The 22,751-nt window shown below is 36.6% G+C and overlaps 2 protein-coding genes and 1 long non-coding RNA gene across 3 annotated transcripts; 2 read left to right on the top strand and 1 right to left on the bottom strand.

The window, feature by feature from the left end:
* Nucleotides 1-482: 482 nt before the first annotated feature.
* On the top strand, nucleotides 483-3,644 carry LOC131428739 (uncharacterized protein K02A2.6-like). Its single transcript, XM_058592784.1, has one exon. It carries the CDS (start codon nucleotides 483-485, stop codon nucleotides 3,642-3,644), a length of 3,162 nt encoding a protein of 1,053 aa, XP_058448767.1.
* Nucleotides 3,645-4,075: 431 nt separating this feature from the next.
* On the bottom strand, nucleotides 4,076-8,624 carry LOC131432666 (uncharacterized). The gene is made up of 4 exons (XR_009229935.1): nucleotides 8,453-8,624; nucleotides 8,198-8,368; nucleotides 7,990-8,145; nucleotides 4,076-4,328 (listed from the first exon to the last, which is right to left on the bottom strand). It is a non-coding gene; the product is annotated as an uncharacterized LOC131432666 (long non-coding RNA).
* Nucleotides 8,625-20,314: 11,690 nt separating this feature from the next.
* LOC131431486 (probable methylthioribulose-1-phosphate dehydratase) lies at nucleotides 20,315-21,200 on the top strand. Its single transcript, XM_058597227.1, has one exon. The coding sequence runs from the start codon at nucleotides 20,416-20,418 to the stop codon at nucleotides 21,100-21,102; it is 687 nt and encodes a 228-aa protein (XP_058453210.1). The 5' UTR covers nucleotides 20,315-20,415; the 3' UTR covers nucleotides 21,103-21,200.
* The last annotated feature ends 1,551 nt before the right edge of the window (nucleotides 21,201-22,751 follow it).

Raw genomic sequence — 22,751 nt, forward strand, 5'->3', positions numbered from 1 at the left:
CTTTTTTCACGCCGACTCGATACGATACAAAAGTGTAAAGCTTTTGGCGACTTATCGCCGAAAACAAAATCTCTAGAATATTATCCGTGCACGACTTCTAAGTTTGGTAAAACGTGTCTACTCTACATGGAAGTTGAGCGCTAACTACCACCCAAATTCATAAAAAGTGCACGTACACTAATAGTATGTTCACATCAGCGTTGATATCAAATGATATATGGATATACTTGATATCCGATGATATCATTTGCGATGTCACTTGATATCCCATACAATATGATGTTAACGCGTATCACCATTTTGGCATGATTAGAGTGCCTATAACCAGAGTGACGACATCTCATCCGTAATGCTGGCAACAAGTTTACTAAGTTTTGATTATCGAATAAAACGTTTAAGAAGATTCTTCGCTGTTATTATTTAAAACTTTACCCATATACGCGACAATTTGGTGTCAGAAGTGGGATTGCGAGTTTTAGAAAATGGCACAAGCAAACGCTGAAATCATGGAGACGTTATCCGCTATGATTGCAGAGGCCCTCAAAGTGTCTATTGGAAATGCCGTCGCGCAAGTGAATACTAACCGACAAAATGCGGTCGGGGAGGACGCCGGTCCACCACCAAAAATTCCATCTTTTACTATATCTGAATATCGCCCATTAGAAGGAACTTCTGTTGCGGATTACTTCAATCGATTCGAATGGGCACTTCAACTAAGTCACATCCCAGAACCGCAGTACGCAAACTATGCAAGAGTTCATATGGGTGCTGAACTTAACAACGCTTTGAAGTTTCTGGTCAGCCCTCGCAACCCAGCAGATATAAATTATCGAGATTTGCGTTCTACACTTATTAGTCATTTCGACCGCGTCAGAAACAAATTCGTTGAAAGCATTAAATTCAGGCAAATAGTTCAACAAAAGGGAGAATCTGTCGCACAGTTTGGTCTACGTTTGAAGCAAGGATCCGCATACTGCGAATATGGAGAGTTTCTAGATCGAATGCTTATTGAACAGCTGCTGCATGGACTGGAAGCTCGAGATATGTGCGATGAAATTTTAGCAAAGAAACCCGAAACATTCAATGATGCATTCGAGATAGCACACACTTTAGAAGCAACTCGGGATACTGCACGGGAAGTCAACTCAGGAACATTAACTGCTGAAGAAACTAATAAGTTGGGCTACGAAAATCTCAGAACCAGAAAGAAAGTTCAGATCAATCAACCAAAAGGTGAACATTCGCGAAGCAATACTCATCAAAGCAGCAACTCAAGTCCTTGTGATGGGTGTGGGGGCCAGCATTTACGGAATCAGTGTCGTTTTCGAGATGTGAGATGCCACAACTGTGATAAAAAGGGTCATATTGCGAAAGTGTGTCGGTCGAAAGTGAAGAATACATCTGCGGACCAGGTACAGTCACAAGAGTCGCCAACCTCAGAAATCGATGTAGTGCAGTCGTGGAGCCAAGTCAACGACATATCGCTTAGTAAAAAGATGATAGACGTGAAAATCGATGGTCACCCTATTCGGATGGAATTGGACACAGGAGCACCGTGTGGTATTATTGCCGAATCTATATTACGCTCATTCAAGCCCAAGTTCTCACTGCAGAAAGCAGATAAACAGTTTTCAAGTTATACCGGTCATCACATTACGTGTCTTGGTCGCATGACTGTGAACGTTTCAGTTGGATCAAAAACTCGCAGGCTCAATTTATACGTAGTTTCTGGAAACACCGACTCGCTATTTGGTCGTGAATGGATACCTCACTTCGTTGATCAGATCAATTTGAATCGTATCTTTTCACCAATATCAGTGAACTCTGTGACGGGCTATACTACACATGAAGCAACTCAGCTTTCCAGGGTGTTAGACAGCTTCGAAGAGATTTTCAGTGATGTGCCAGGAAAACTGATTGGACCTCCGGCTAAAGTACATCTAAAACCAGGAGTATCACCAGTCTTTGCTAAAGCTCATGATGTGCCCTTCGCATTGCGTAATCGTTATGCGGCAGAAATAGAAAAAAAAATCACGTCAGGATTTTACGAAAAAGTCGAATACTCCGAGTGGGCGTCACCGACTCACATAGTTGTGAAAAAAAATGGGAATCTTCGCATTACTGGTAACTACAAACCAACTGTAAACCCAAGAATGATCATAGACGAACACCCTATTCCAAAAGTCGATACCATATTCAACAAAATGAAGGGAGCTACTTTGTTCTGCCATTTAGATGTAACCGATGCCTATACACATCTTCCAATCGACGAAGAATTTCGTCATGTTTTGACACTAAACACCACAACGCATGGGCTGATTCGCCCTACAAGAGCAGTATATGGAGCCGCTAATATACCTGCTATTTGGCAGCGACGCATGGAAACAGTTTTAAAGGATCTAGATAATGTGGTCAGTTTCTATGATGACATCATTGTATTCGCTGAAAATTTTCAAGCCCTTATACAGGCTTTGACAACGACACTGAATAGGATGAAACAAAATGGATTACGACTCAATCGTGCGAAATGCGTGTTCGCTACAACGTCGTTAGAATGTTTAGGCCACAAAATAGATCATAACGGACTACACAAATCAGACAAGCATATAGAAGTCATTCGTGATGCACCGTTACCGGCTACTCCAGAAGAACTGCAGCTATTTCTTGGTAAGGCTACGTATTACAGTGCGTTCATTCCAAACTTATCCACAAGAGCTCGAAGTTTGCGAGATTTACTCATGGCAGAATCTTTCGAATGGTCTACTGAAGCAAAACGAGCTTACAAAGATTTAAAAGAAGCCCTTATTTCGCCACAAGTTCTTATGCAGTACGACCCAAGTTTACCCTTGGTACTAGCAACAGACGCTAGCAAAACCGGTTTAGGTGCAGTACTTTCACATCGATTAAGTAACAGTACAGAACGTCCAATAGCATATGCCAGCACTACATTGTCTAGCACAGAACAACGATACCCCCAAATTGATAAAGAGGCACTCGCAATCGTTTGGGCTGTTAAAAAATTCTTCCATTATCTATATGCACGTAAGTTTACGCTTATTACCGACCACAAGCCTCTAGCACAAATATTGCATCCAGAAAAATCCCTTCCAACGCTTTGTATAAGCCGTATGGCAAATTACGCAGATTATCTGGTACATTTCAACTACGATGTCGTTTATAAACCAACACAACAGAATACTAACGCTGACTACTGTTCCCGACTACCAGTTAAATCTTTGAAATCCGCCGAAAATAATGAATCTCCGCATGAAGGCAATGAGGACGCATTCGAGGGATTCACCTTAAATGCCATACAGCAATTACCGGTAAGAGCAGAATTAATAGCACGCGAAACGAAAAAAGATGCGTATCTAGGAAAGCTGGTGCAGGAATTAGAATCTGGCCGGGATCTTGCCCAGCAAGGACACAAAGCTCCAGAATCAAAATATACTTTGGTTGCAAATTGCTTACTATTCGAACACAGAGTAGTAATACCACCGGTCCTTCGACAAGCAATTCTTAACGATTTACATGTTGCGCATATTGGAGTTGTTAAGATGAAGGGGTTGGCTCGATCCTTTGTTTACTGGCCAGGCATCGATTCAGACATCGAACGAACAGCGAAATCTTGCAGTAGTTTGTAGACATAAGAACTGATGGAATTAATAGTGCAATTTAAAAACGAAAACGACATTAGTTAAAGTTGAAAGAAGTGGTTGTGTATTTGCAATTTGGTATTGCAATAAAAAAAATGGAGGATTCCGACACCGTCGTCCGTTCGTTGGTTCGTTCGTTCGTTCGAACGAACAGCGCTAACCTTCCGCGTTTGTCCGGGAACAATGTTTGTGAAAACAGTAGTCATCTGGAGCGTGGATTGGAATTTTTTCTTCCGATGCGTTTAGCTAATTGATTCGGTGATGATGCAACAAATCGTTTCAATTTGTAAATTTGACAGCAAATGCTCAACCACAGTCCACAGGTCACAGTTGGACGCATTGGTTCCGGTAGTCCCGGAAATAGTAATAGCAAAATTAGAAAATGAAATCAAAATGATTGCTACTATTCGCACAATGGGAAACCTGCAAGAGGAGGAAGAGTTTTGAACCGCGGAAGCTTTGTCAGAAATACAATTCCACGCATACCTTGTTGGAGATGTTCGAGCCGGCAACATCAGCCATCCGAATGTTATGCTATTGATCAGAATTGTCGAAATTGTGGTATTAAAGGGCATTTTGAACGCGCATGTCATCAGAAGGAATTTAAGGCGTCGTCATCTGAACCAGTTAAGCGTCGTTACAGCACTGACGAGCATGAATTACTAACAAGGTCTAAAAAGATTGCAACGGTTGAAACAGTGGAAAACAATTTAACAGATGAATCAGTAAGTGTACCTTCTCCATTACACACTGTATAATCGAATGAACAGAGATATATTAATTTCATACTACTCATAAACACGGAATGAATTCATTATAAAAGAATAAAAAAAAAAATAATAATACACATAAAAAAAAAATTAATATTGATCTGTTTATGTATGTAATTTCAGAAATTTTCAAGTTCCATTATGATTGAAACAGAAAATTCAGGAAAAATAACTCACAGAGCATCACCTGATGTAATTATGTGTCATGAACTCAATAGATTTGAAAATCATTTTGAAACGGTCAATAATTCAGAAGTGATTTTCAAAGTTGATGAGATCCCGCACAATAACTTTAATCGTGGAGTTATTAAGGCATATGTGGCAAGAACAGAAATACTGTTTTTGATTGACTCTGGGGCAGAAGTTAATACTGTCGGAAGCGAAATATTTGAGTCGCTTATGCGTGACAAAAAAACTAGTTGTGAATTATATTGCATAACTGAAGGTACTGATAAGCCACTAAAAGCTTATGCAATGACAGAAGAGATTCAGGTAGTAGCAACATTCATTGCTGAGTTGGTCATAAGCGATGACCGTCCTCGAGGAATGGAAAAATTTTATGCTGTAAAAAATGGACGAGCTTTATTAAGTAGAGATACTGCATTGCGATACAGTGTACTGCAGCTTGGACTTGATGTTCCGATTTGTTCGAAGTCTGATTTTTTTGATCGGGAAGTAATTCAAACGCTGACTGAAAAAAAGGAATTTCCCAAGTTTAATATGCCCCCTGTGATTATAAGCTATGACGAAAGTATGCCACCATCCAGAAAAATATACACTAATATTCCTCCAGCATTCAAAGCAGATACTGAACGTCGAATCAATGATTTCTTAGAATTAGGAATCATTGAGCGTGTCACGGATGATATGAATAAAACCTATTGTTCTTCACTCTTAGTCGTACCAAAAGGGAAGAATGATGTGCGACTTGTAGTTGATCTTCGAGGTCCGAATAAAGCAATTATTCGCAGTCCTTTTAGAATGCCAACTTTGGAATCTATTCTGATTGATCTTCTTGATTGCAAGTGGTTCTCAAAAATTGATATGACTAGCGCTTTCTTTCACATAGAACTGGATTCAAAATGTAGACACCTGACGAATTTTTTTGCGGGTAATGGAATGTTTCGTTTCAAAAGACTTCCATTCGGCCTCACTAATGCACCCGACGTATTCCAAGAAACCTTACAAACAATAGTGTTGGCTGATTGTAATGGAGTACGCAACTACTTGGATGACATACTTGTGTTTGGAAAAACTAAAGAAGAGCATGATACAAATCTGAATGCGGTTTTAAAGAGGTTGCAAGAGCACAATGTGTGCATCAACGAAAAAAAAAGCGTTTTTGCTCAACAGTCGGTGAAATTTTTAGGTTTCGAGGTGTCAGGAGACGGTCTGAAGATAGAAGAGGATAAATTTAAATCCATTCGCGAATTTCGACATCCGGAAAATCAACAGGAAGTGAAGAGTTTTCTGGGACTAATGAACTTTGCAGAGCGTTTTATTATTTCTAGAGCAGAGAAGACCAAATATTTGCGAGAACTTGCCAAATCTGATTGTTTTTTCTGGAACGGCGAGCTGGAAAATGAATTTAAATATTTAAAAGATGAATCACTGAAAACTATATCAAAGTTAGGCTACTTCGATCCTAAAGCATATACCGAATTATATGTTGATGCTTCACCAGTTGGATTAGGAGCAGTCCTGGTACAATTTAACGAAGAAAGAATTCCTAGAATAATTTCCTGTGCATCAAAAGCTTTAACAGATACTGAGCGAAAGTATCCTCAAACACAAAAAGAGGCTCTCGCAATAGTTTGGGGGATTGAACGATTTACATTCTATCTAACTGGTACAAGGTTCGTAGTTCGTACAGATTCAGAAGCAAATGAATTCATTTTCGGAGATGGGCTCAAACTTGGTAAACGTTCTATTTCGAGGGCGGAATCGTGGGCTTTAAGATTACAAGCTTACGATTTCACAATGAAGCGAGTTCCAGGGAATTTGAATATAGCGGATGCTCTATCCCGACTTATTTCCAAATCTCAGGTAGATGAACCATTTGATGAAGACGACGGTAAAAATCTACTTTATGCATTGAATGTTAGTTCTATGAAAATAACTTGGGAAGAGATACAGTTTGAATCCGAGATCGATGAGGAATTACTCAATGTCAAAGCAGCAATTGAAACAAACGCATGGCCGAAAGGATATGTACACTTCGAGTCGCAATCCAGGCTTCTCCGAGTATTGGGATCGCTGGTGTTTAAAGAAGATAAAATTATACTTCCAATAAAGCTACGCAAAAAAGCATTACAAGAAGCTCATCTCGGACATATTGGTTGTCCAGCAATGAAAAGAATAATGAGAGATTATTTTTGGTGGCCAGGAATGAGTTCTGATGTCGCTAAATTTGTAAAATGCTGCGAAACTTGCTTAAAAATTTCAAAAAAAAAATCCGCCTGTTCCATTATCTAGCCGTCAACTACCGGAAGGTCCATGGGAAATTTTACAAGTAGACTTTCTAAATGTTCAAGGATGCGGTTATAGTGAATTTATGGTACTTGTGGACACATACTCTCGTTTCATTTCGGTGATTGAAATGAAATCAATCGATGCTGTTAGCACAATAAGCGCTTTGCAGAAAGTATTCTTCATCTGGGGCCTTCCTTTAATTTTACAAAGTGACAATGGACCACCCTTTCAAAGTGCAGAATTTATCGAGTTTTGGGAAGCAAAAGGCGTTAAAGTGCGAAAATCAATACCACTGTGTCCACAAACCAATGGAGCAGTAGAACGTCAAAACCAGGGTATTTTGAAAGCGATGATGGCAGCCAAAATAGATGGAGTCAGTTGGCGAATAGCACTGCAAGATTATGTGCATTTTCACAACACAATGAAACCTCATGCTAGACTTGGCATTACACCATTTGAGCTGATGGTAGGACGAAAATACAGGGGAATGTTTCCAGCACTCTGGGAATCTACTCTCAAAACGGTGGATCGTGAAGATATTCAAGAAAGAGATGCAACAACGAAACTTCAAAGTAAGAAGTATGCAGACGTTCGAAGAGGAGCAAAGCCGTCAGATATAAAGTCGGGAGATGTTGTACTTATGGCGGTTCCTAAAAAAAATAAAATAGATCCTAACTTCTCCACTGAACGATTTACTGTTCTAGTGAGAGATGGAGCTAAAGTTGTCATTAGGAGCGAACGCGGTGTTCAATATGCTCGTAACGTGCAAGATATTAAACGAGCTCCGAAACTAAATGATTCCCTATACATTGCACAAGACAGTAAGAGTTTAACAAATAGCAATACAATAGAAGAAACAACTGAAACAAGACCTCATCGTAATATTAAGAAACCAGAGAGATACAAAGATATGTTTATGTACAATATATTTCAATAGTGTAGTTTTGATGCTTCAAATATGACATAAAAATAAGTTACACCATGGGAAGATACACGGTAACTTATTGTAAAATATAAACAACTTTAGTTTACCAACAGTTTTTACCTAATGTCGATTCACTAATATCATTAATAATATGAATAATACTTACCAAACTTCCAGCAAAGAATATGTCAATTAAGTAATGAGTTTGCTTTGTACGGTGTTCGTGTTCTCTAGACGTGAATCTGTAACTGATTGTCCCATTTGGCAATTTGCCGTTTTAATTCCATCTATTCGTGAATAGAAAATAATTATCGGATTTCGCCTAGAAATAATTTTTTTTGAAATAAGGTAACAACAGATGTTTTTAACAATACTTGTGGCATGAAGTTATTATCGTATTACAAAACGTGCAAATTATAGCATCCAGCTTGAAGATTAGATTCTACAAACGACTTTAAAACACTGTCGAATAATCTTCCAGTGCCCATTGTTGTGTAAACGAAATATGTTCCGTCCTAGGTTCTATAGTAAATAAAATCATCATACTATGATGAAATAAAAAAAAAAAAGATCATAAACAGACAAGAATGTTAAAACTTGAAATTAATTGTTTTTTTTTTACTGCTAACCTTTATTTTTACCAATCCAGTTGTGCTGTGAAACTTCTTGGTTCCGTGGATGCCTGGTCATTTTTTTCAACAATCTGTTTCCACTGACAGTGGACCAGAGATGCCAGGTAAAAATTTCAAATATCTTCAGACAGGGTTGTAAAAGTCAGCAAGTATATGTCTTGCTGGCAGCAATTTCTCTATAAAGTATGGTACGCTAAAATGACTTGGCGAGCCAGCGAAAAAAAAAAATGTCTGCAGCACTTTGTGCGAAATCTGCAGATTTACAGAAATATCTGCAGATCTGACATCTCTGCAGTGGACCACTGTGTCTTGTCTTGAAATTTAAAGACTAGATTTTTACAGACTCCTTCCAGCGTTGCCAGGTCATTTTTCCAAAAAATCTGTATTCGGTGCAAAAAGCTATATGTACCATATCGATATCAGAATCTCGTCAACATAAGTTCACGGAAATGTCACCAATGCTCATTTTGGTGAGCAAAACTGTACAATCTGTACGATCCGTGAATTATCGGTATTTTGAAAGTACATATCTGTATTGCGGTTTTGAGGTTAAATATCTGATAAATACCGATAAATCGATATACCTGGCAACGTTGCTCCTTACCTGTCAGTGACAGTGTTACCATATGCACAGATTTCTCTGTTAAACTACACATATTATTCAATAATTCTTGCTAAACAGATTCTGTGTCACAGATTTTCTTATACATTTAGGTTTTCACAGAATTTGATGTTCGTCCGTCACAAAGGGTGAGAAGATTTGTATTTCAGAAGACAGATTTTGTATGGCGGTTCTGGTCTGTAATCGCTTTCGAAAATCTGTATAATTTCAAAATATGTGCTACATTGAAAATCTGTGAACCTGACATCTCTGCTTGGCTTAACACAAGACTGACATCGTCCAATCCACTCGTGAATAGGTAGAGTGATTAATACTAGTGCAAATGTGTTGTAGCTACCCAGTGAATTTTTCCGAGCCGCATAGGGCCAATGATTTAAGGAATATTGAAACGAAAAATTATACATTAGCTAGAGAGCATTTGAAATGATTATAAAACTATTTAAACTGAGAAAAAATGTGATAGAAATGATTTTTGCTTGATTCATAAATTCTAAACTTTATGTTATTTATAATTTCAATAATAATGTTATAGGATAGGAGCAATGCATGTAAACATCAGAGCAAAACATGACTCGGAATATTTACCATATTTTATTTTCACACTGTGAATTGTTTTCTTTGAAATCGAACTAGTGATCATTGTTTCTGGATATATAATTTCCTTTTGCAAAAAAAAAAAAAATCAAGAGTAGAGGTAGAGGCATATGTAGACATAAGAACTGATGGAATTAATAATGCAATTAAAACCGAATGATACATGAACAATCAAAAAAACAAAATAAAAGAAGAAACGGATCATAACTCAATCTAGGAAGGCATGAAAATTTGAAAATTTCTAACCATTCAATTGATTCTAAAATTTGAAAATTTCTAACCATTCAATTGATTCAATCTAGGTAGGCATGGAAATTTTGAAATTTTCTGAACAACGGTTTTGCGAGTCAGTTTCTTAGTTAAAGTTGAAAGAAGTGGTTGTGTATTTGCAATTTGGTATTGCAATAAAAAAAAAAAATGGAGGATTCCGACATAGTTGTGCTCGCACGGCACCTGCACCAAACAAGTTCAATTCACATCATTGGGAGTATCCAAATGGCCCCTGGGAGCGTATACACATCGACTACGCTGGTCCAGTTGCGGATAAAATGTTGCTAGTAATCGTGGATGCCTACAGCAAATGGTTTGAAGTAAAAATTACAACCTCGACAACAACAGCAGCTACAATACACATTCTAGATGAACTTTTTGCTTCTTACGGAGTACCAATAACAATAGTATCGGATAATGGTCCTCAATTTACTGCAGCGGAATTCAAACTTTTTCTCCAAAAAAAAGGAGTAAAATATCATAAACTTTCAGCTCCATATCACCCCGCGACGAACGGCCAAGCTGAACGGTACGTGCAAACGGTGAAACAAGCATTAAGAGCAATGGGAACAGCACGAGATACGCTGAACAGTGACATAAACGAGTTTTTGCGACAGTACCGAAAAGCTCCACACTCCGAAACCGGAGAATCTCCTGCGAAATTGTTTCTAGGCCAAAACATAAGAACATGACTGGATCTTGTCAGACCGCAAACACCTAACACTACAGTTACGGAAAAACAACGCACCGCGTTCGAATCGACGTTTCGTACTTTCAACCCGGAAAAACAAGTCTATTTTCTATCAGGAAACACTACAATGGACAAGTGGATTCCAGGTATCATTACTAGCCGTGTGGGAGACCTGCACTATGAGATTGTTTATAATGGAAAAACATTCAAACGTCACATCGACCAAATACGTGATTTCCTCAGTAGCGAGTGCAAACCGCAGGGCACAAAACAACACGAAACAAACGATACCAGTCATAGAGGTGGGTCGCTGCGCCGAAGTCATTACTATGGGAACATTATGACGTCAGAGAAACTACCAACCGTTTTGAGCTCCGATTTGTCCGATTCGTATGATTCTGCAAATTCCAATTTTCTTACACCGTGTAGCAGGCCGAATCAACAACGGGATATATCTCCACCTGGACTCCGTCGCTCGGAAAGGTTGCGTCGGGCACCACTCAGATATTCTCCTTAAGGGGGAAGAAATGTTATGTATGAACTATATACTTTCAGTTTAGTGTGTAATTTTTGAATTAGTAAAAAAAAGAAGCTATACTTCGCGCCAGTTCAGTACTAAGTTTTGATTATCGAATAAAACGTTTAAGAAGATTCTTCGCTGTTATTATTTAAAACTTTACCCATATACGCGACAGTATGTTTTGTAGCGCTGAGGCAGCCGGAAACCAGAATGGCTGCCAGCCACATTTTTCTCGCTGGCAGCCGTTAGCCTATGCGGGACATTGTGAAAAGAAACACTCAAATAAAAATTCACGTTCGATTCACTTGAAAAATCACGTAGAATGGTTTCAAATGTCAAATTGAATATTTTACGTGACGAAAATGAATGTTATACGAACATCCCCTAAAATGAATACAGTCATCACATAAGGTTTACGTAAATTGACCAAACGTCAAACAATCTACGTGAATTTCCAGTGTGAAAAACTCGATTTTGAAAATGGCGAGCAGTGGCCCTCGAAGTGTAAGTAGTGTAAATATTTGTGAGAAAAGTTATTTAATTACAATTTTTTACTCCATCGACCGGACCATTCCAGTATGAATGTTTCCATGTGTTCAACTGGACCGAGTGCCTGCGTGAGTCCGGAAGTTTACCCGCTCCTGCCGAATGCTTCAAACAGGCCGTCGGTATGAACCTAGAGACACTGGAACCATGTAATGCGACTTCAACCTGCATCGGTAGTGTTGTGAGAGTTCTTGGATCTCGACTTCGGCTGGATGGCAGTGACAACAAAAACGATTTCTGGAGGCTTGTCGATTTGAGATACCACGACGTTATTAGTTGCTTTTTAAGCCATTGGAATTATATGACAATTTTCTGAAATAAATGTTTTATATTTCATGGCATTTTTCATTTCATAGATTTATATCAAAATCTGAAATCCCCCTTTTGACTTCAACCAATATATAAAATAGTAATTTTCTGGTAGAGATGGGCAATTCGCTCCTGAGCTGTTCCAGTGAATCGAATCATCGAAGTGAGCTGACAGCTCACAGCTCTTTTCAAAAGAACCGCAGCTCACCAGCTCACTCATTTGCTACCCAGTTCACTGCATTATGACGAAGGGAACACGCTACGAGCTGATCGGATCTTCGGCTCTTTAAGAGATTCAATTTAGTCAACATCAATAAAAGATAAGTTAATTCGCATTGCATTCATTGCATCATTGCAAATCAATGATTCAATTTCGATCATGCATATGAAAGAAAACCGGTGCATAAGAAAAACGGCGCACAAAATGAACCTTCAGTTTAAACTAAAAGAGCTGATGAGCTGATACATCGAATCGATTCACTTTGGTGAGCTGATCGGTTCGGAGCTGATTACCAAAATGAGCTGTTTTGCACACCTCTATTTTCTGGTATCTAAATTTTATATGAACTGATAGATAAATGTGATATGAACAGTACATTACATTTTACCTATGAAACACGTAACTTTTACTGGATTATGCATTAAACAGCTTTTAAATGCCAGTCCATTAAAACCTACGTGAAAAGTAGGGTGGAAAATATTCACATAACTTTTCACGTAACTATAATATGATTATTATTTTGAGTGAAACCCACTTGTACACGGTGGGCAGATTTCCCCCCAGACAGCTGGCTATGTCTGCCAGTCATATTTGCCGGAGTTCTGCCAGAATTCCGGCAAAAGTCTTGCAACAATGCAATAACTGTTTCCGGCAGAGAATTTCGCCTAGCAGTTATTAACGGTTTTGTTTCTGTCGGATTCTTGCCATACAAGATTGGCAGAACCGTTTTGAATCGGTTCTATATTTTAAGCGTCTTGGTTTTATTTTTTCAATAAAATTATTGCCCTTCTTATATACACACTTAGTTTTCTTTACCGACTTCAGCAATATTTTACCGACTTTTACACAGCTGAACGCACGGTAATCCGTTCAGTAATTTATTAATTGACGAACGTTCAGTAAAACTGAAGTTTGTTCCAATTGTCATTTTTAACTGTACTGCTCAGCAAATGTTGATGAGGATTCAGTACATATTGCTGTTTAGTCGGCATTTGTTTTACGTTGAAAAGTTACCGAACCAGCGGTTAAACCAACTGATTGAATCAGTAATTTTTACAGTTTAGTGAAGCAGAAAATTAATTTTGAATGATTAAATTATTTCATTTGAAATTTCGGAAAAAAATATCTTGAACACCTGATTGCTCTACGTCCGTTTTATTTTTGATTAAAAAAATATTAATTTTCTTTTATCCCATAGCTTTGGCGAAAGTTTTCACCCGTTGTAGTAAGAGTTCCAATACCATATAAAGTGAACAAATAAAACAGTTTATCTGCAGGATAGCTTTTACAGTTGAATACTTCAAAAAACTGGCACAGCAATCCGAAGCAGTACAGAATATCTCCCTATACTGGAATTTTAAGGTCGCGCCAAATAATAGCTCCTCCTTCAGCTTTGTAAAGTAGTATCGGGATATAGGAATTAACCTCAGGAAACGGATCATCAACCTGGAATAACACATATACATTCACAGATATAACAGCGTTATTAATTAATACTAATATTATATTCGTTCTTTGTGATGGTATTAACAAGACGGAATTTAAAAAACTATACATCCAAAGATTGGATTTTGTTCAATGTATATCCCATTTTACTCACTTCGATCACAGTATACAAAAACCAATATGGCGTGCTATGTGCTTGCGTTTTACAAATTGATTCGGTACTCTTTACCGAACAATTCGCTAAAAATCGATAAATTACTGATCGATCAGCACGATTTCTATTAAATTTACCGAATAATTTCAATGTGAAGACAGTTCGGTAGATAATTGCCAAATTTTCAGTACATGTTTTTGAAGAGCTGAATTTCGGTAACAAAATATGCTGAATACGTCAATTTTTATAAGAACAGCAGACTAATCGGTAATTTATACGTATAAGCGGGATTGACGAATATCAAATGAAGTCGAATAAAAAAAAGAAAAAAGAAATTGGAGGGAAGCAAACACGACAAGCTGCCCTTACACGAGACAATATTATTGTCAATACAAGGAGTATTGACAATACTTTTGATCGTGTAATGGAAACTTCATTGGATTGACGAAAATATTGTCAAAAAAATCAAAACTGCTCATCAATCCAACAATACTTTCTCTCCAGAGAGAAACTGTTAAATATGTGCAATAATCTCTTATCTCTATATTTTAATATTCATTTGCAATATTTGAAGCTCCAAACGCTTGATTTTCTCGAAAAATGCGGACTCCAGTGACCAAGTCAATTGGATTGACGGTATTGACAATACTTTGGATTGACAATAATATTGTCACGTGTAAGGGCTGCTACACGTACGGCGAGATAATGACGCAATTTCGCCGGGACAATTTTAACAGCAGCCGGAATGAAGCACAGTTGGCAGAATTCCTCACAAGTGGAAACTTTTGCAGGGTACGCGAGCAATGATGCCAAGTATAGAGAAAATCAGAAAACAAGTTTAATAAAATGTATAATTTTGACTCATCAATGGAAATGATAACTTTTAGAGAATGTTGCATTGTGTTTTCAAGCTCATCTGTAATAAATATTTATAGTGGCAGAATGTGTATTGAAATCAGCATTTCAGCATTTTTTTGCCGTTTCTCTTTTTAGTGAATCGAAGTGTAACCTAAATAGATCTGTTAAATTTGCGTAAATACGAAAAGGTGTTTACTATTACGAGAAGAATGAAATGTTGTTGTCGAACTAAGCATTTCTATCAAAGCTTAACATTTTTCTGGTTTCCAAATGATCGGGTAATACGTTAACAATGGATTCGGTTTAGCGTTCAACGTGAAAGAAATATTTCATGTTTTGTCATCAAAGCAGGCATGAGAACTGGTGGCGTAAATGAAACTGATGAATACGTTGATGAAAAAACTTGACAACAATTTATTACTATCTTAAATGCCTGAGACTTGTGTGAATAATGAATCTTTCATTGAAAATCAATTTCACAATTTAAACATTCTTCGCTAAAGCGATTGGTAGCTTTTTGTTTGAAGACAGAAGAGGATAAAACACAACACAAAAAAAAGTCAACAGCAGAAATTTGCGCAATTAATTGTTTTTAAACGTTAATAATGAATCAACAAAAATGCATTCATCAAAACATTCTTCACGTTTATTTCAAAACAAAGACTGAACCTAAAAATTTAAATTAAATTCATATTTTTTTATTCATATCAGCATAGAAATTTATTTGAAAAATCTGTAAATGTAACAGTAGCCGATACGTAACCAGGCAGTTAACCGCATTTGTTATGGTATGTTGCTGTTTCAATGATAAACACGGTTTTTTAACTACAATTTGTTGTTATAATATAGTATATGGTAGAGTGACTATAATCAGAGTGGCGACAGCTGTTCGTTTGGAATGACAGCTCCCAGTTCCAAACGAGCAAACGACCTGTCAATTCAATGTAAAGCTAATGGAATGTTTTGAATTGTTGCCAAAATTACGGATGAGATGTCGTCACTCTGGTTATAGGCACTCTAGTATATGGATATTGTATAGTATGCTGTAGTAAGAAAAGGTGCTTAAAACATTTATATAAAACTTCTTGTGTACCATCTGATGTGAATTCACTACGGCTACTATCGTTTTGGTATAGTTTCATATGTTTCTTTTTTGAACTGCTTCCCCCACGTACTGCAATAACGGAGAGAATTCAAATGTTTTATATCGCGTAATGCCAATTGGATTATTCTAATCCAGATTTAAAGTAACTCAATCGCTCACCATCTCAAATACAGTTATAGCTCAATTGTATAAAGCGTCAGGTACTGTTCAGGTCTTATCTAGGATGCAATCAAATCCATTAGATTTGCATTCATCGATCAAATTGAAATCAATGTTTTCGTGTCACTTTTGACACAGTTGGATGAGCACGCTCAAATAATTTTAAACAGTATTCTGCAGCAAAACTATAACAGAACAATACTACAAATGGATCGTCGATTTATAGTTTTATAAACAATAAGAGGAGAAACCACAGAATAATAATTAATTTTCTCAAAACCATTTCTGTGGACGTACGGAGATGGTTCCGATGGTTTATTTAATTCGAAACATATTCGTCAACGTTTGACGATATGTGATATAGTTAGTTTATGCGGAGAGTTACAATAATATAGTATTATTCTTAGCCAGTTGAGAACCGCTACCGATACTATACGGTTATCAAGGCTGCTCAGCAGAGATGCCGTTTATACAGATTTATCTGTATTATACAGATTTTACATACGCATACAGAATTTATACAGATATCCCAAATTTAATACAGATTTCACAAAAAGTAAGAAAGAAATAATAAAACTATTCCACCTGAGCTATCTATTAGTATTTGATTGCAGTGACGAGATAAAAAATTATTAATCAACGGATAAATCACAAGTTGAAATGGAGACTTTTTGTGCAGATATTCATGAACACACAAATACATTTATAATTTAAAACCAATTTGAACTGACATTCATGATGTCATCATGAAACTTTATTGTCAGACTGAGAGTTGTAAGATCTGACTTGAGCTTGCATATTGGGCGTTGGAATTCCATGTCAACCCATGAAGTCAACATTTTCAAACTAAACAAGAAAACTATTAAATTTCGTTGATGAACATTCTAGTGAGCGCAACAATGACGAAGATATGAAGAATGAATGTTCATTAAATCTGTTATTCTATAATCACAATCTATTGGAATTGCATCTTTTAGCATTATTTTATTACAGAAATCTCGTTTTATTAGTGATTACAGATAAATGCATGCAAAGCAAAGGTTTTCTAATCAGTTCCCTCGTTACGAACAAATAGAAGTTAACTTAATTTCCGTTTTCGAATTAATTTGCTCTGTCGAATAAGTCAATGTACAATTTAATTAAAATCAATTTTGCTCGACACAAAACCTAACTCACCGTCGAGAGCTCGGTAATCGTCTCGGCAAATATATAATTATTGAGAATCCTAATCCTCTGCAATTTTAATTTTAATGCCAATCCTAACTTCATTATTGCCGAATTTGGCAGAAGCAATTTTACTGTTAGTTCGGCAAAAGCGATCAGGATTGAAATGCCGAGTTATCAGTAATCGAACATAGAATGGAATTTTATTTGATTTTTCTGTATTCTTGCGCAAAATGAATATGACTAAAGATGAGGTTGGGGAAATGGGGTGTTTTATTAATGTTAATTTAATTCAGCATACAACAAAGATAAGCAAACCCTGAAATGAAACATCACGGCTAAGTTATTTATATATTATTTATTTCACGTTATAGTATGTTCACATTAGCGCTGATATCAAGTGATATACGGATATACTAGATATCCGATGATATCATGTGCGATATCACTTGATATACCATACAATTTGATGTCAACGCGTATCATCATTTTGGCATGATATCCGGGATACCATGTACGATATCATGTCGAGTTGTCAAAAATCGCAACTAGCAACACGGATAATGGTATTGAACGCACTCATTTATGAACGTCACTTTGAGAGTGACAATAAACAATCATTATAATTTCAAATTTTTCAACAAATACTGGCGTTCGGAGACAATTAATTGCAAGACTTCAACCGACGACACGACCAGGCACTCAGAAGAAAAATCAGCATTAAAACTGTTCGCTAACGATTCACCGCCAGTTACCACAAATCTAGCGACCCCTTGTAAATGCGAAAAATAATCTTCTCGAGCACTATGTAAGTTGCTATGTACTGGTTACCAAGGAACCCCAAAACAAATAAACATGTTTTGAAAGCGGTGGAATATTAGTGTTAAACTTTGTCCAAATTTAGCAGAAATGCATTTTCGGAATTTAATCGAAACTATGGATAAAACCAACGAACGAGGACAATGATCTACTTCCAGCGATTCATCCGTACACTTCCACTGCTAGCTTTTCTGGGCAGTAGGATTCGGTGTAATATGCCGGTGTCAAAATTGTTTTGTGTCGGTTGATTGCGCAGCAGTGGAAACAGTATTTCTCCTTGTTGGCCACTATTCGAGGATTACTAGTGGAATTCCACAAAGAAATCATTTTACCGTACGTTATGCAGGTACCGCAGAGCACAAGCCTCGCTCAGCTCGTTGTCGGTCATTTCCATGTCTTCTTTCTCACACAACGGTTTCAAGTCAAGACCTGAATTTTGAATTTGGCTTTATAAAAGACATAACTCATACTTCTAAATTTTTACATTCCGCTCGAGTCAGGTAAATCCATTAAAATGTTCCGTAATATAATAACCGATCTGAAATTTATTTTGTTTACATTCATCTTGCCTTCGATATGCAGTAACCAAGGTTATGGTGACTGTTATTCAAAATCAATAAATAAATCAACTTGTGCTGCCAGTTTTAAAAAATTCACTAACGTTTCCGATTTGACATTTCCAGTTACTGAGGGGTAGTTAAATTTACGATACAGTTTTGATAGACGAGTGGCAGGTCGTGTCGTCGCTTCAACTATTGATTGAATTGTAGGAGAAAAAAGCAATATTATTGATCTTACTCCTAATGGGAACATTCAATATGACAATTTGATTGTCAAACGATATTATTTCGATCATATGTGAACACTCCCACGTGATATGCATATCATCTCGGTATATCAAGTGATATAAGCGCTAATGTGAACATGGTATTAGTTTTTTATTTCACGTTATTCTGCATCATTCAACAGAACTTTTTAAATTCATAAACATTACAATCGAATCCCAATTGTTTTGATAGAATTTCGATAAGTCTATTCAGGGCAGATCATAGCAGAATTATTATAGCAACAAAAAACGCGTCACCCTCGAGTTGAAACCAAATTTTAAATATTCGCTAATGTTTTTCTCCATTAGTTCATGCTACACGCAGAGAAAAAAATTGTAAATATAACCAAATTTGGGTTTCTCGCAACGATTTTTTTTGTTAAAATAGTGACAAAAGAAAATCTGGTTTGATATAGAAAACATTGCTGCTTGAAACTACAAAACATGATAATCAATTTTACTCAGTGGGTTAGTTTGTTTCAAGCGACATTTTGATAAAAACAACAAATATTTCTCGTGTGCGTTCTTGTCATTTTTTTGACAAACAATTTCACAGTGAATTCAATTTGAAACATTTATTATGAATGAACGAACTTTCGATAAAGTTAAGAAATGTTGCGCTTTAAATTAACAAACTTTTTAGTTGAAATAAATTACCTTAAATTTAGCTATTTTAACTAACGTGTTTGATTGTTGAAATCATACATTTTTGTTCGTTTTTAAGAATGAAAAGATTTCTTTCAAACTAATTCACAAGGTAATTTTTGATACAACTTTTATTTCGATTTATATTTGTTATAAAATTCCTGAAAAACAATTTTTTTTTCATCATGAATTTTTCAAAATATTCAGGAGTTTTGTCGATCAACGAACGAATTCACATACCATAATCAAGGTTTTTCGATTTTTATAACATCCAACGGTTAGGTGCTCCATCAGTCCGGTTTTTTGTGAAGAGAATGTACACTTGAATTGTTGAAAACCTTAAACGAGAATGAATAAGCAGATAAAATTTTACTTATGAAACGCGTACAAACTTTATCCGCGAGAAAGAATGCCCTGGTTTATTCGCGCGGGAAAAAAATTCTCTGGTTCACAAGAAATAAAACTATTACGGTTCATTTAAACGGTAAAGTTAGTTGTATCTTAACACAAATAAAATCATATATAAATCGAACCATTTTTTTTTCCTGTTTTGAAGATATAGCTGAGTTGAATCAACAAGGACATGGCTGATAACATTAACTCAACTTTGGTTGACGTAATAAATAGTTAGTTCATTTCAACAATAAACTCAGCCGGAACAAATATACTTTTCGTTTGGTTATACCAAAATTTTGATTCAAATTAAACAGAGATTATTTTAATGTTGATGGGAGAAATTGGTTTGTAACAATCATGATCTAGCCTGAAACAAACAGAAATCAAGTTCGAAAATCTACTAATCGATCTGTTATTTTAAACATGCTCAATTTCTCTGCGTGTAGTTTCGCCCTACTTTGAAAAACGGCTGTTTTTTGTGTATGCGTGTGTGTAAAAATCTGTATAAATGGCATCTCTGCACTGATGTTTTTGAAGTAGTTCTTATCGATCGAGATCATCGGGATAAACGGAAGTCAATACGCCGATAAGCACTTTTTTCCTGTAGTTTGTAAAAATGTCATCAAGCAAATCTTTGGTTTTTGACCTATCGGAGGAACATCCCAGAAAGTTGATACCAGAACTGTGCAAACAATTTTACAACCTTGGATGGGTTACCGGTACCGGAGGCGGCATAAGTATAAAATTTGATGATGAGATATATATTGCTCCTTCCGGAGTTCAGAAAGAGCGAATTCATTCGGATGATTTGTTCATTCAAAATATTGATGGAGAGAGTCTGGAGGAACCGGCTGACTACAAGAAATTGACGAAGAGCCAGTGTACTCCATTGTTTATGTTGGCGTATCGCGAAAGAAAAGCAGGAGCAGTTATACATACTCATAGTCCTGCTGCAGTACTAGCTACTCTTCTGTGGCCCGGAAAAGAATTCAGATGCACGCACTTGGAGATGATCAAGGGGATTTACGATCAAAAATTGGGACGCAATTTGCGTTACGATGAAGAACTTGTTGTGCCGATTATAGAAAATACTCCATTCGAATCGGATTTGGAGGAGTACATGGAAAGCGCAATGAAAGAGTATCCGGGTACATCGGCAATTCTAGTCAGAAGACATGGAGTCTATGTTTGGGGTAGCAACTGGCAAAAGGCAAAAGCAATGACAGAATGCTACGATTATCTGTTCTCACTAGCGGTTGAAATGAAAAAGTTAGGTTTTGATCCTAATGAAGCTCCGAACTAAGAGTCAATAAGTACGAATATAACTTCTCAATATAACCAACAAGTGTGTCTTTTGCTGAAAGCTTAGAAACGAATAAATTGGTTTCTGTAGAAATCGAATAGTGCTGTACTCATCAATCGAAAACTCTTAAAGTGCAATTACGATTCAAATAAATTTAAATACATACTAAGCAATCTTATAGAAATTGCTGTCGATTAGTTTTGATCGATATTGAAGGTAAAGATAGAATGAAAATGTGAAACTAGAAACTACACTCGAGAAAGAATCTCGACAAACCTGTGTGCCGCACATGTATACTGTATAACGTTGGTGTAGCACTGATTACACCCTGTTCGCTGTGTGAACCCATATCACAAACGTGGTGTACAACCATGCACATTCATCAGTCTGCTCCTTTTCATCATGTGCCAGAGATTTCTTCAACTTGAACATTCAACTTTGACTACCCACGCAAAATTTACTCCAAGAAAGTATGAATCTATGTTTGTAAGACCAAATCAGCATATCCAAATTTTATTTCCTTCTGACGAGATCAAATTAGTGCTCGTATAGTTTTTGATATAATTTCTGCAAAATTTTCTTTTACGAATTGTTGCCCATCTTTCATGAACTGTAAACTGATTTTATACGGGTGAAATCAGCTCTGTCAATGTAATTTGTTCTCATTATAAATATTTTTTTAATGTCATTACATTTCAAAGTTGAAACAGAAATAAAATCTAAGAACAAACAATTTTTTCGTTTACAAACAACTTCTATTTAACAAAGCCAAAAAATTGAAATATAAAACGAATAAAGTTATTAAGTTTCGTATCGATGGAGGAAAAATATTACATTCTTCAGGTATGAGAACTGAAAAGTCGAGTTCAAAACTAGAATGCAAGTGTTCACATGATTATAAGTAGACTGTACCCATTCCAAACTTGAATATTTAACTGGTATGGATAAATAAAGCATAATAAAACCGCAAAAACCTATTCATTAATAGATTACAACTTGAAACAATCGAAGATATTACGAACATATACTAGAACGAACAAAATCATTAATGGACTATAAACTCCCTTCCGATCAAGATCAGTTCCGTACACGAACGGCAACATTTCACGCGGTTCAATATCTGCTTTAACACCTCTCCGGCATCGTTTCGTATCGGAAAAGTGCATTACATGCATTAAAACGTGTGAATAGTTGGCATAACACTTGGCCGTCGAGCGCTCATTAGTCGTTCTGGTTCTGTGTGTGGTAGAGCTCAGTTGAGCTGAAGTAGATTACCTGGAGCTGCACATGGTAATTGACCGACAGAGCTAAAATTCACAATAAAACAAGAAAATGAAGCTCGGAAAACGCTAATCATTTTCAGCACTGTGCATACTAACTCAGGACTGAGAATTTGGAAGTACTGAACAAGTTCCGCGTGAACTTTCTCGCTACTTAAGAGTACGTGGTACTCTTGGCAACTTGATAGTAGAAAACAAGTTCGGAGAGAACTTTAGTTAAACCTTGCCATGTTTTGTCGCGCACTTTTGGAGTGTTGGGACCAGTTTGGGAATCACTGCCTTACAAAGTCATCATCGAACCACTCTACATACGACTTAACATATGCTTTGTTAACTAAACTTAGATTACCAAAAGAAATGCAATCAAAA

This window comes from Malaya genurostris, chromosome 2, assembly GCF_030247185.1.
Source record: "Malaya genurostris strain Urasoe2022 chromosome 2, Malgen_1.1, whole genome shotgun sequence".
Lineage (NCBI taxonomy): Eukaryota > Metazoa > Arthropoda > Insecta > Diptera > Culicidae > Malaya > Malaya genurostris.

Bases quoted from the DNA above. Each gene is read 5' to 3' on its own strand.
- LOC131431486 (XM_058597227.1), top strand. From the start codon at position 20,416: ATGTCATCAAGCAAATCTTTGGTTTTTGACCTATCGGAGGAACATCCC.
- LOC131428739 (XM_058592784.1), top strand. From the start codon at position 483: ATGGCACAAGCAAACGCTGAAATCATGGAGACGTTATCCGCTATGATT.